The sequence below is a fragment of the Drosophila willistoni genome (genome assembly GCF_018902025.1).
Source record: "Drosophila willistoni isolate 14030-0811.24 chromosome XL unlocalized genomic scaffold, UCI_dwil_1.1 Seg141, whole genome shotgun sequence".
NCBI classification, from domain to species: Eukaryota; Metazoa; Arthropoda; class Insecta; order Diptera; family Drosophilidae; genus Drosophila; species Drosophila willistoni.
In genome coordinates this window covers 3,945,979-3,961,025 of record NW_025814052.1, presented here as the reverse complement: position 1 = coordinate 3,961,025, position 15,047 = coordinate 3,945,979, and the positions used below count along the sequence as shown (strand labels likewise).

The 15,047-nt window shown below is 37.0% G+C and overlaps 2 protein-coding genes across 2 annotated transcripts; one reads left to right on the top strand and one right to left on the bottom strand.

Moving 5' to 3' along the window:
- The first annotated feature begins 269 nt into the window (after window positions 1–269).
- Window positions 270–4,452, top strand: LOC6648869 (serine/threonine-protein kinase PAK mbt). Its single transcript, XM_002071257.4, has 3 exons — window positions 270–1,904; window positions 1,981–2,252; window positions 2,845–4,452. The coding sequence occupies exons 1-3, from the start codon at window positions 734–736 to the stop codon at window positions 3,319–3,321; spliced, it is 1,920 nt and encodes a 639-aa protein (XP_002071293.1). The 5' UTR covers window positions 270–733; the 3' UTR covers window positions 3,322–4,452.
- Window positions 4,453–5,173: 721 nt separating this feature from the next.
- Window positions 5,174–11,045, bottom strand: LOC6648868 (nucleolar protein dao-5). The gene is made up of 3 exons (XM_002071256.4): window positions 11,029–11,045; window positions 5,800–6,332; window positions 5,174–5,710 (listed from the first exon to the last, which is right to left on the bottom strand). The coding sequence occupies exons 1-3, from the start codon at window positions 11,043–11,045 to the stop codon at window positions 5,565–5,567; spliced, it is 696 nt and encodes a 231-aa protein (XP_002071292.1). The 3' UTR covers window positions 5,174–5,564.
- Window positions 11,046–15,047: the final 4,002 nt, after the last annotated feature.

Sequence of the window (15,047 nt, the reverse complement as noted above, 5' to 3'; positions counted from 1 at the left end):
TTAATTATTATGACAATCATCTCTAAAGAATGTGAGTTTTTCCCCCCCTATAAAGGTACAAATTATATTTTTAAAATTAAGCTAGCCCAAGCTGTGGATAAATTTCTTAAACCCTTCTACCCAATTTAAAATATTTACACCTCCAGCCGCCAGTTTTTTCAATACCGATAACGTTCGATAATTCACCATTATCGATTGCGTATATTTATATTTATAAAACTATCGGAAAATCGATTTTTGTCACACATCGCTCAGCGAGACCATATCCCATCACTAATTGTGTTGTGCTTGTTGTCCCGTTTCTATTCTCGTTCTCATTTTGTTTCTGTTATTTTTTTTTTGTTGTTTTTCGTTGGTAATTTGAGTAAAGAACATTTTGTTGACTAAAGGAGATTTCGCTTGAACGTCAAACCTATTTTGACCCAAGCGGCTGCAGCAGCTCCACCCAAGCTTGGGGCTGCTTTGGCGTTAGCATCTTAAAAATTATTTGTCGTCGTTGCCGTTGCTCGTGTATATGTGTCAGTGCTTGTGTATGTGCGTGTGCCTGTGAGAGAGTCAGTTAGAGAGAGATAGAGAGTTAGTGAGCGGGCGACTTTCCGTCGGGTAAAAGGGCGGGCGAAAAGAAAAGTCAACAAACCTGGAACTGGAACTGGGAAATTGCCACAGCCAAAGCCATAGCCATAGTAGCAGCAGTATTAGCGACCAGGAAAGAAAATTGCATATTACTGTGAAAATGTTTTCCAAGAAGAAGAAGAAACCGTTAATCTCAATGCCCAGCAATTTTGAGCATCGCGTGCACACGGGATTCGACAAGCGCGAAAACAAATATGTGGGTCTGCCCCTGCAATGGGCCTCCATAGTGGGCAACAATCAGATTTTAAAGTCAACGAATCGTCCACTACCGCTGGTGGATCCGTCGGAAATAACGCCAACAGAGATCTTGGATCTGAAAACGATTGTGCGTCCACATCACAATAACAACAAGGCGGATACCACATCCCTGAATAGCACCAGCAATGTGAACAACATGATGATGATGTCGGCCACGGGAGCGGCAGTTGGTGGTGTTGGCCCAGGAATTGCGCCCATGGCAACACAACAATCAACAATGCCAACGGGTCCGGGCATTGTGCTGCCCAAAACATCCCATGTGGCGCGTTCCAATTCGCTGCGAAGTTCCAGTCCACCGCGTGTTCGACGAGTGGCCAATGTGCCGCCAGCTGTGCCAGAGGAGGAGCCAATTGGCCAACAAGGTTTTAAGTCTCAGACAATGCCACATACACATAGTCTAATCTATCCCAATGGTGGAGCTGCCGGTCCTGGACCACTGGCCGTTCGTACGGATCAATCATATCGTCAAATGCCTGGTGGTGGTGGTGGGGGAGTGGGAGGAGGAGCGGCGGGAGGAGGTGGACCCCTGAATCATCATCCTCAGCAAACATCGCCGGTGGGCTCTGTGGCTAGTGGCACACGCTCCTCCACTCATTCACATCACAATAATAATGGTAACCAAATAAGTTATCCCCTTTATCCTGCATCCGCATCCGTAACCGGATCACAGCCAGTTACAAAACCCTTGGGCGATCAAAATCAAAATCCCCTGCTCCATCAACTCCAGCAGCAGCAACAGCAGCATCAACCGCATCCCCATGCCAAGACAGCCTCCCGTGCCTCTAGCTCTAGTGGCGGAGCCATTTCGCAGCAACAACAACAACAACAGCAGCAGCAACAACCACAGAATCAAGCGCAGCCCAAGCAGGAGCAACGTTTGACCCATGAACAGTTTCGCGCTGCTCTCCAAATGGTTGTCTCTGCCGGTGATCCACGCGAGAATCTAGATCATTTTCAGAAAATCGGCGAGGGTTCAACCGGCACTGTTTGCATAGCCACTGACAAATCCACAGGTAATATAAAACTAATCCTTATACGAATATAGATTGTCTAATATATGATCTCTCTGTCTCTGTCTCTCATTCCCAGGACGACAGGTGGCGGTGAAGAAAATGGACTTGCGCAAGCAACAGCGTCGCGAACTCCTATTTAATGAGGTGGTCATTATGCGTGACTACCATCATCCAAATATTGTGGAGACCTATTCAAGTTTTCTGGTCAACGATGAGCTGTGGGTTGTCATGGAGTATCTGGAGGGTGGAGCTCTAACCGACATTGTTACCCATTCGCGCATGGATGAGGAGCAAATTGCCACCGTTTGCAAACAATGCCTCAAGGCTTTGGCCTATTTGCACTCACAGGTGCGTAACCAGGTGGCCATTTGTCCATCGTTTGTGGCACTTTCTTCTTAGCGGGTTGGGTTGAGTTAGTTTAGCGGTGTGGTGGGGGAGGGGGAGGGGTTGTCGCTTTGGCGACAGCGATTTCAGTTTCAAATTTCTAAAAAGACAACGCCCCACCCAAGGCACAGTGGGTCATAGTGTGCTTTTGGCCTACCGTACGTCTTTATTTATTTCTTGTTGCCAAAAGTATGAGTTGTTTTGGGACGTGTAGAGAAGTCAAAGCGTCCTTAATTACTAAGTCATATCCATTTTATTATCATCACTTGGCTCACTTTTGCAACGCTTTCAGTCCACTGTGCCCACTGTTACATGTAATGCGATAAGTAGGTAAAAGCAGAGAAAATAAAACAAAAAAGAATAAACCAAGAAATAAAGAGACCGGCAGCGGCAGCGGGTGACAAAGGGAGGCAGGGGGCAGGGGAGGGAGAGGCCCTAAGTGTAGGGTATTCTGGGTGACACTTGACCATTTCGATTTTTTTGTTTGGTTTATTTGTTTATATAATTATTTACTCTAAAACACCCGTTTATTTACTTAATTATTTTTTTTTTTTAGGGCGTCATTCATCGTGATATTAAATCGGATTCCATACTGCTGGCCGCCGATGGACGTGTCAAGTTATCTGATTTTGGTTTCTGTGCCCAAGTCTCACAGGAATTGCCGAAACGTAAATCTTTAGTGGGCACACCATATTGGATGTCACCGGAGGTCATATCTCGTCTGCCCTATGGCCCCGAAGTGGATATCTGGTCATTGGGCATTATGGTTATCGAAATGGTCGATGGCGAGCCACCCTTCTTCAATGAGCCACCATTGCAGGCCATGCGACGCATACGTGACATGCAGCCGCCAAATTTAAAGAATGCCCACAAGGTGTCGCCCCGTCTACAATCATTCCTTGATCGTATGTTGGTCAGAGATCCGGCGCAAAGAGCTACAGCAGCCGAATTGTTGGTCCATCCGTTCCTAAGGCAAGCGGGACCACCATCGTTGCTGGTCCCATTGATGCGTAATACGCGACAACATTCATAAGAATCTAATCTAAAGCGAGAGGATTAGCAACACAGCTTTTTGTTATCTACCATGCCATAGACCAACAAACAAACCTACCAACCAACCAATCAGCAGCATGCGTACATGGCTTTCTTTTATCATTTCTTTTTCTATCTCTACTTACAAACTGAACATGAACGAAATTTCCATAGCAGCAAGCAGAGAGAAGAAAGATATACATACATATATTTATAATTTTTAATGTATCAAATTTTATAGGGACGCAACTCGAAATCTTTTGACGATATCCTCGTGAGATGGTAACTACACACAGTGTGTAAACGAAATGAACTTTTAGTATTATATGTGTTTGTTTTTATATATTTTTTTATTTAATATACATACCAATGCAATAGAATACCAATTATTTACCAGACATGCAAAATTATATAAGTTTTGAGAATCAACCAATTGATAAGCATATTTTAAATGTCATATTTTAAAAGTCATTCCAACTCTAAAAGTTAAATTTAACAAATTTGTTTTTGTTTTTTTTTTTTTTTTTGGCAGGCAGATATGTTATAAATCAGCAAATTATTGGTATTCTATTGTAATTGAACGTTTTTGGCAACTGTACTTAATATCTATAACAATCGATCTAGTATCCTGCAAGTGAAGCAAATTCAGTCAATAAGAAATTTTTGGTGTAAATAATATTAGAAAGAAACAGAAACCGAAACAGAAACGAAAAATAAGTTACGGTTGCGCTCTCTGATTATTATTATTATTATTATTATTATTATAAATATTATTAGTATTTACTAAAAATGGAAGAAAACTTGTACTTGTAACGCAATGTGCCTTTCACATGAATTCACACACACACACACACACACACACACACACAACTACCATAAAAATGATTTGATTCAATTAATATTTGGACCAAGAATCAAAATTATGTCTAGCCATTTGACTTGTATTAAACAAATTAAGGCAATTATCTATATAAACGGGTGTGGTTATGTGTGTGTGTGTGTGTGTGTGTGTGTATAGAAACAAAATCTGTTCAATCAAAGATATAACAAATGCATTTTGCTCTCATTTAATAACTCTTGTCAATAATCAATGCATACATAAATATATATGCGTATTTTAGGGTATATTGTATTCAAATGGTTTTTTTTTTTGAATTTCTTCGAATATAATGTATAAGCGGTTCAACAAAACGGATACATATGTATTATATATGAAACATATTTTTATATACACAACACAACGAATGTGCTTAAAAAGATAAAGAAATAGCGAAAGAGAGAGAGAAAGATGTACTTCTTGTTGGACAAGGCATACATACATATGCTCCAAGCTCATAAGGCCAGAAATATATATGTATATATATATATATATATATAATCCATATATTGTACTATATATACATACCTATAGAGAGAGAATGATAACATTTTTAATTCATATTTTTTAAATTGTCATCCTTCTTCTTTAACGAAACAATTCATGAAATTGCATACACATTCCCAATATTTACCAGCAAAGTTTTTTTTATAGAAATTTTAGTATATTAGTTATTGTTCTGGATTTTTCAAAAACAATGTAATTATATATTAATGAATAAATTTAACAGAATATTGAAAATGGAAAACTTACAAACAAAAAAACAAAACACAAACAAATTGTTTTTATGCCTTTTAAGGAGATAAAATGTTCAAATATTTCATCAAATTGATAACCCTTTGATTATACGATTTTTTGTGTAGAAAAATAATGAACTCTGTCTACATATATGTACATATATATTTTATATATGTAGGTAATCTTTTCAGTTTATTGTTTTTTTTTTTTTTTGATTGATTGATGGATGAATGGGGGAGGGGGGTCTTGGTGAAGTGTGAATACATATATACTTATGTAAATAGAGACATATATCGGTGAAATATATATTCCAAAGTGAATATATAAATACATATATGAATTATAGGGTAAACGATGTGTGGACAAAAAAAGTGTGTGTGTGTGTGTGAGGTGGGAAGTGGGAATAAGAAATAATGGGTGGTATGTGTGTGTGTGTATTTGTGTAGGTGTTGGTTGTTTTATACAAAATAAAATTACATATATTTATCAATTGTGAACTAAAAACTAATGGGCAGATCGGGCTGCCATATAGCTAGCCATGTATATGCTATGTGTGTGTGTGTGTGGAAAAAGGTGAAGTGTGTGTGTGGGGGTGGGGGTTGGTGTGTAGTGAAAGGAATTTATAGGAATTAGTTGCGCTTTCTCAAGGCTAAACGTCCAATGGGACGTTTGGGTTTTGTATCCTCCTTCGGTTCTGAGTCTTCTTCTTGAGCGGCATCATCAGTCGCTGGCTCGGGACTCGACTTTACCGGCTTGGCTAATTTGCGACGGCTCACTAAACCAAAAAATAAAAGAAAGGTAACGTGCATAGGGTCAACCACATGTCACATTCGGAATTGTGCGTCCTTCAAAACATTCACTTACATGCCGAATTGCCCTTGTAGCCTTTGGACGATGTTGATGCTGGCACTGGAGCGGCAGCAGCCACCGGTTCCTGCTCCTGTTCCTGTTCCCCCGATGACGTGTCACTCTTCTTGCCGGTCGTTGTCTGCTTGCCAGCGGTTGGCTTCTCGGCGCGATGTTTCTTGGCATTCTGCTGGCGACGCTTTAGCGAATTGAGGAAATCGTCATTGGAACGGAAGGGGCGAATGACGGGACCAACTTTTTTGGGTGCCTCTGTTGTGGTGGTTGTGGTTGAGCTTAATGCACCCGCACCCTCATCGTCTTCGCCCTCGCCTCCTTGATGATCACCGGCGGCTGCCTCATCACCATAGTCCTCCTCCTCGCCGCCATCATTATGAACGGGTGCCGGAGTTGTGGTGGTTGTGGCTTTGGCTGCTTTGCCAATCGGACGACGTAGGGCAGCAATACGTTTAGCTGGCGACACGGAGCCACCATCCTCCTGCTGGGCCGATACTAGGCCATAGCACAGGGCGCAGATGATTAAGAGCAGGCAGCTAAAACAAAAAAGATTCGATTAGATAAGTCACATGATGCTAATGCTGATGATGGTGATGATGGTGTCCCCCATATCCCGTCCCATTTGACGTCCCATGCTACTTTTTTTTCTTTCTAATTCTCGTGACTGGCATTTCAGGCTATGAAATGAAGCATAGTCAAGCTTATGTACATACATATGTACATATGCATATATAGACTTGGTTTTAGTCGTCTGGTTCGACGGGTTAAGTTATTTTGAATACCAGAAGAACCTGATGCTGTAAATATTAATAATAATTAAGTAAATATATATATATATATATGTACATATATATATATTTTAGTCTGCTACTTAATTAATCTGTAAGATTTGTTTTTGGTTTCAAATTATGAATCTGCTTTATCAATCAGTTTTCGTTTTCAACCGACAGAGAGACATGCATATGTATGTAGAGATGTGGAGATGTCGCGGTGTGAAGGTGGAGGTGGAAGTGGAGATTGGAGATGGAGACGAAGATGTGCTAACGATTATAAATGTGTAAAGGTCAGGCAAACGGGTTGGTTCACTTTCGATTTTCGAATGAAAAATGTATGCCGAATCGTAGCCGATGCCAATACCGATGCCGATGCCGACGATGCCAAAGACGAATAAAAACAAAAAAAAAATACAAATAAAAAAAAAAATTGTTAAAGTGGGCTTTATGCAAAACAAAAGACTTGAAGCGACGAACTTGTTTTGAAATTCTTTCCTAGCATCGGGGGTGGGTGGCTTGAGGTGTGGTGTAGTGTGGAGTGCAGTGTGTGGTGTGGTACTGTGGTGTACTGTGGTCAAAAAGGAAACAGGTGCTTACAAATATCTATGTATGTGTAAGTAAAACCAGTTAACTAACTAACTTCGCCTATGTATAGATAGAATCAAATGCAATTGGCAGTTGGGCAAACGAAAATAAAGAAATTCCTTCCCTCAAGGCTTCTGGCCGTTGGCCGACAACAAGTTATGCAACAGGTGAAAGGCAACTCATGTCAGATATATCCGTGTGATTGCTGTGGGTGTGGGGCGAGGGTGTGTGCGTGCCTTTATTTATTTTGTCTTCTTTACTTCCTAATCGAAACAAAAATCACATACTATGGCATTTAGTGTATCATCTCTCCCATTCAGCTGGTTTATCCCGGAAACTTGTGTGTGTGTGTGTGTGTTAAAAACTATCTTTAATGGTCTCTTTCTCTGGATGAGAGATCGTCAGCTAGTTATTTATATAACCCTAGACATTAGTTTGCAAATTTATGATATGCTTTGTGTTGGCGTCTTGTCTGGCCTTTCCTTCTCTTGCGGCACTCGAGAATTTTGAATGGGAATGGTGGAATGGGAATGACAGTTACCATTTTTGTATTAACATAGTCAATATGCAGCATCATCCTTAAGTTCCATTCCCATTCCATCATGATCATCTTCATGAATGTTTTTCTTCCTATCTTATAGTTATTTACATATGTACATATATGTATATGCTTATGTTTTGTATTCATTTAAATGGTTCAAGGCAATGACGTCATTGCAACTACTTTTGCCTATGCAAATTAAATTGTTTATTTAATTTTTGCTTCTAATAAAAACTTTCAGTCTTCATTTGAATAATTTTTAAAAATGTTTAGTTGAAACTAGTTTTCATTTTCATAGTGTGAACAAGAAGTCTTTGAAGGCTGAAAGCATAATATTTGTTTTATTTTTTTGCTTTCGGCAAATGAGTATTCAAGAACACTTTAATTATTTCCATGGAAGTCATCTTGAAATAAAATTATCATTAAAGAGAAATAGTCAGTCATTGAAGAGGAAGTCATTCAAGTGGAAGATGAAATGCTAAGACCAGGAAGTGGTTAGAAATTCAAAAGGTTTTTCATGCCAATTTCTTTAATGACGAGCTTAAACTTTATTTGAACTCATTCTGATCGCCTTTTATGTTTTTTTGGGGCTTTGAACCTTATGATGACGATATAATGCAGTCCTCATGAAAGACCGCCTATTGTTATGGCTCATTCAGTCCTTTAAACTCAAATTATATTAATCCTTTCGTAATGTAGAAACTTTTGTTTATGTTTTCATTTCAAATTTCCAATATTTCTGTTGCTTATTCCTTACGATTTTCAGGACAATTATTTATTGTTTACCTTGGAATGTTATTTTTGAAAATGCGATAAAATACTCTCAAAGCAGATAAAACCATGAACGGATTCAGGGGGACACACCCTGAAATGTTAATATTTTGAATAATTTTGGTTGTTTTTTAATCTTTGTAGGCTACAGAAATGAAAATTACTGAACCGAAAATCCGGATTGTTTTTTATCAGAACACCCCGAAAATATTTGCTAGTATAAAGAAAATTTGAAGATCGTCCATATACAAATGTAATTTTTGAAGGCTTCGAGAGTTTAGAGAAATTGAGTTGGACATACAGAAGACATAATCTTGATGGATTGATCTAGTGTTAAATACACTCTTGGTGTGTACTTGTGTGTATGTATGTGTATGTATGTGTGTGTGTGTGTGTGTGTGTGTGTGTGTGTGTGTGTGTGTGTGTGTGTTAAGTGTGTTGCACGCCCTTTTGTGGCCTCACCTAGTCACTGCACGTTCTCTAATTGCCCTGGCGCCCTCATTACATGGGGGCAACGCCATCGCCATCCTGTATGCCCGCCCCCTCTCTCGCTCTCTCTCTCTGTCTCTCTACCACTCCATCACCTTTGCACCATTCGAATTCGAATTAGTTGTAATAGTTTGCTTTGTTGTTGCTGGTTTGTATGGCGGGAATGCCAACTAAAATATATGTATGTACATATAAAATGGCTAGCTACATATAGTGAAGTGGTTTTAAGGTAAGTGGGTTCAATAACGGTGCATTTGAAGTACGTGTTTTGGCTATCGAATTGTTGTTGTTGTTGCTGCTGTTGTTGCTGCTGCTGCAATTGTGAGGTGCCAAAAGCAAGTTCGTTGCTTGAGTCTTTTGATTTGTTTTCAGCTTGTATGTAGAGCAACATGAATAGACAGAAAAACAACTCACATACTAGTATTTATACATATGTATATATGTACTTATACATATGTTAAAGCACATATAATGCACAGTGTGTATATATGTATGTAGTATACATATATAGATATCTTTATAAGTCATTGGAGCCCTTGAATTATTGCGTTGAAATTGAATTAATCCAGAGTTGAAAATAAAGTTTTTTTTTGAATGTGCATATGTTTTTTTTTTTTGGTTTACATGTTTTTTTTGTTTTGTTTTTCAAGGGGGTGGGGAATATTTTTTGTTTTTGCAAAATTGCATAATGAAATGAAATGGAACGAAACGCATGCAAGGCAGCAGGCCGAAACTGAAACTAAAAACCGAAACTAAATTGAAATCCTGATCTTGTTGCTTGCTTGTGATTAATTCCCCGCAATATGCAGTCCACATACATATATATATATATATATGTGTGTGTGTGTGTGTGTGTGGCTGTCAGTTCGCATTAAAAAAATGTAACCGTTAATTTATCAGACAAGCAAACAGGCAAGCGCCAAGCCAACAATCAACATGTGGTAATTAATCCAATATACTTAATTTGCAGCTGCCGCCGCCATCCGCTAGTCTAACTCACTAACTAACTAACTAACTAACTAACCACCAGCAACAGCAACAGCAACACGAATATCAAAGTAGTAATTGACCAACTAATACCAACAACTCAAATCTCGCATCAGCTGATGACGACCTTGAAACATTTCTTTCAATCAACTAAAATCGCTAAACTGCAACTAATTGAATTTAAAAAGGAGCTTCAACATATTGAAACTGAAACTGACATGAGACTCAGACTGAGATTCATCGTCATCGTTAGTTGTTGTTGTTGTTGTTTCTGGTGTTGCTGCTGCTAAAGTGGATTTAACTTTTGCCATTTCTTCAAGTTGCCGGCAAATGCCACATACAAGACTTCCCATCAACAACTAACTTTGACATTTTCGCTTTGGTAATTTCAATGCACGTTATTGTTGCCGTCGTGTTAAAGTTCAAATTGAACTAACAAGACAAGAAAAAAAATCAACCAAGTCAAAATGGCCAATATCGGGATAAGCAACTTTAACTATGGCCTATAAAAAACAAAACGAAATCCCTAAACGTCCATCAAATTCAAATCTACGCCTTCTATAATCAATTTTCATAATCAACATTATGGGCATTATGATCCCATTATGATTCGTGATTTATGTATATACATACATATGTACATACATATATAGGAAGGAAAATTCTAGCAGATTAATCTAACTATAAAAAAATAAAAATGGAGTAAAATTTAGAATTTGGGGGGTTCTTGGAATTGTTTTTATATCTCTTCCCACCCGTCTAAGCTAAACAATGTCTATTATATAGTTAATTGAAAGCTAAATGAATTTCAATTCTTCGACTTGTAAAAATTTTGTATTTTTCGTAATGTATAAAAAAAAAACAAAATACACGACCAATCTAAAGATTCAGCAATTGGGCGTAAAAAAAAGGGTTAAGAAAAACTTGAAACTTATTTCACTGAATATCCAGACTTTCTGTACTCTCCCCCCAAGATCTTCTGGTCTCTATCCCTCCTGAAATTCTTTAAGCCAAGGCACAAAATTTATATTAGAAAAATATTTTTCGTATATTATAGGATATTATACTTAAATTTAGACCACTCACATGTTAAAGTACTTCATTTTATGTGTGTGTGTATGTGTGTGTGTGTTGTATTTTTAGTTGTTGGTTTTTTAAGTTTTTAATTTTGTAATTTATATATATTTTGTTCGTTTTTGGAAAACTTGAAAATATATTTTTTGGAAATTTTTGTGAATTTTTGTTATTTAATTAAAATTATTTTTTTTTGTTTTTATATGGCTAAATATTCTTTGCGCGCTCGTTTTTTTTAAAGTAACAACAGAAAAAAAAAACAAATTTAATGCCAAGCGACACAAGACACAACAGAAGACACGGAGAAGACGCAGGAGAAGATTGGGGCCACCGATCACGATCGACTTCTAGAGGCAGACTGAACGTTACTTATGCCGTGTGTACGGAGTTAACCTACGGCAGAGCAATATACATATATATATTTATATATATATATATATATATATATCTATCTATTTTTTGTTTCTTTCTTCTTTTTGTTTCTTTGTGGCAAACAGCAACAAAGCTGACAGCGACGCCAGCAGCGGAACAGGTTCAGTTCAAACTGAGCCGCGACGGTGACGCCCGACGACCGACACCGACACCGACGCCCGCCCTAGGCTGGCTGGCTGGCTGGCTGGCTGGCTGGCTGGCTGGCTGGCTGGCTGATGGAAGCTGAGGCTGAATATGCAAAAGAGTCTGGGCAGGAGCACTTCTGGTTTTTTTTTTTCTTTTTGGATTTCTGGTGCTGCTGCTGCTGCTACGATTTCACAGCCAATTTGTCAGGTTGCCAGGTTGTGGGCTCTTGCTTGCGTTTTCGGATTATGACAGGTTTTATTTTTATTCGAACAACAAGTTAACCAAAACTAAATATGAAACTGAACTAAACTTAAGACCTAAGCGACTTGACTTAGCTTTAGCGATATTTGCAATTTGTGAACTGTTTATTAATTAATTTATTTAATCAATTTCAATTGGAATTCCCATTCAAGCCACAGAGATACTCATCCTGCCCACCACCACAAAACACCCATCTTCAAGTCTCTAAAGACTTTTTAAATACCCTAAATTCAATTCACATGAGAATATTGATAAGACTATCAATTTTGTTTTTATTCTTATATTTTACAGCATTTCAATTTCAATAAACTAATTATCTTAACTATCGAAATCTATATTCGAAAACCAAGTCCATAAACCCGCTCTTTTAATAGAGTATTAAAAAAAAAAAAAAAAGAAGAAAAAATCAAAAAAACATTTGTAAATTGTTAATTTTATTTTAATATTTAGGTATTTTGGGGTGTGATTGTGTGTGTGTTTGTGTGTGATTTTTGTTTTATTTTCATTTTAACCTTGAACTGATTTGGAATATCTAATGGTATATAAAATTTATGCATTAAGTAGGATGGGAGTGGAGACCCCGCAGAAAAAGCAGACAAACAAACAAATCGATAAATGGATGAAGGAGGAGCTCACAGAGCAGCAGATGTTCCTTTAGCCATTGGACCCAACTCCATCTTCATTGCCATCGACAGCTAATTATGTGGCCTCTGCCTGCTACTGCTGCTTCCAACGTGGCCAACTTACCTTGAACTACAAAATTGTACGATGCCAAAAGGAAAACAACAAAAAAATTGATGTAAAAAAAAAAACAAATAATAATAATAAAGCCAAATAAACAAAAAACATGTTAAATTAATAATAAAATATGCATTTGCATTTGCACAATGCCTCAAACCGGGCGCTGCCAAAGGAGGATGATGACGATGGTGGATGACCATATTGGGTGCGGAGCGTTAGGGCTGGGGGCGGGGGCGGCGTCGGATGGGTCACAATCCCCAAAAAACTGGAACCAAATCAAATCAAATCAAATTGAATGCAAATAAATGCAAATGGACCACAAATTGATCGGTTGGTTGGACCATTTTCTAACCATATTACACGCACGATTTAAAAAAAGAAAAAAAAAATAAAAATAAATAAAGGGTACGACAAAATGGTAGAGTATGATAAATGCCGATGACACGTTGAACACAAGAGATAACAAATGAACGAATAAACAATTTTGCATCGACTTTGACATACCATGCACCAAGTGAAACAAGCTTCCACAATTTGCAAACTTTTTAGTTTCTCTACACACCAAAAACTTGGTAATTAAAAAAATTAATTTCGCATCGATTTATCAGTAGTTTTTGTGAAAATTGCTTTAAAATATTACTATACGAAGTTTTGACGCAAAGAATGAGAAGAAATAAAACGAAATAAACTTTGAAAATCCTTAAAAAAAGACAAAAATTACCAATTCGTAATGTTCAAAAGTTTGGAAAATTATTGAAAAACTTTGCAATTACTATGTTGCTATATTTTGGTGGTTATACCTACATACACATTTTCCTCAGACTTGTACGCAGTACGCAGGATTAGTCATATAACTTCGCTTTCAGATTTCAGAATTAGTTAACACTCAAATGTTAATTCATACTTCATTCATTTACCAAAAATACAGTCTGAGGCGCATTGACAAACATTTAATTTGATAAATTCTTGAAATTCTTAAAACTCTTAACTTTGCGAATTTATAACTTTGTCAAATTTCAACCGAATTTTAAAAGTGATATCTTTTTTAATGCTTCTATTTATTCTATTGTATTCAATTCTATTTCAAATGAAAATATAAGTCCCGCTAATTATCAAAATATCTCTTCAAGAGAGACAACAAATGCCAAAAAAAAATCAATATATTACAAAAAAAAAAACACGCGTATTTTATCAAGCTTTAACATAGTCAATTTTTTTGAGTATTAGTAAAAATGATTTTTTTCTATTTTCAAGTTGGAATAATCTGCCTATTTTTGGCCATTTTTAACAAAAAAATTGTTATGTATAAGTACATTGTGATTTTATTGATCGCGGGAAAATTAATTTTATTTAAATATTCAATTGTTTGGCGTCACTTTAAAATATGTTAAACTGTATATTAATTTTGGTCAGAAGTGTGCAACGCATAAAAGGAAGCATATCCGACCATATAAAGTATATATATTCTTGATCAGCACGACGAGACGAATTCAAATAGCCATGTCCGTCCGTCTGGCCGTCCGTCCGGATCAGTGCAAACTCCTCCTAGACCGTAAGAGCTACAGAGCTGAAATTTTGTATGTAGGCTTGTATATACGGCAGGGGTTGTATATCTCGGATTCAGCCGGATCGGTCCACTATATTATATAGTTCCCATACAAACGGAAAAGTCACAAACAGTAACTTTTCTCAAAAACTTCGTTATTTTCTGAGATTAGGTCGTTTAATATTCGTGAATTTATTACACCTATAAACGAGTGTGCTTAATTTAATCAAGATTGGGTGACTATATCAAATAGCTCCCATAGGAACGATCGGTGGAAAACAGTGACTTTTGATGGCTGTAGATAGGGAAACAGTTACCAAAAAAGTTGCAAGGGTATACAAACTTTGACGCGGTTGAAGTTAGCCCCTGTCCTCTGGTTTTAAATATATACAGTAATTATCAGGATACTCCAATTTATAATCCCCTTAATTGAAACCAATTACAATTATATATAATTTTTAAAATGATTGTTTTATTTTTTTCTTGAGATTTCTCTCAATCAATCAGACTTTCATTTTATAATCCTTTGTTTCATGTCAGGATTCATATGCATTTATCTATATATATATATAGTATATGTATGTATGTATGTATGTATGTGTTTAGTTATTTATGATATAAAATTGATGTTGCTTAGGTAACTCAATTATTGCTTTCAATTTAATTTCAGTTTCAGTTTGTTTTTCGTTTCGTATGCCAAGTTTGGCTTCACAAAAGGCAAAATGTGCAGACAGTCTCAATTCATTTTGTATATTTCGTATGCTACTCCAGTTGATCAAGATTGTACAAAAAACCGAAAAAAAAACCAAAACTATACAACACAAAAAGACCGAAAAAAGAAGAATCTACATTTTATACACATTATTTACTTTTATTTTGTTTGTTTTCCCCTTCTATTCTCTGATTTCTTGATATTTTTTCCTTT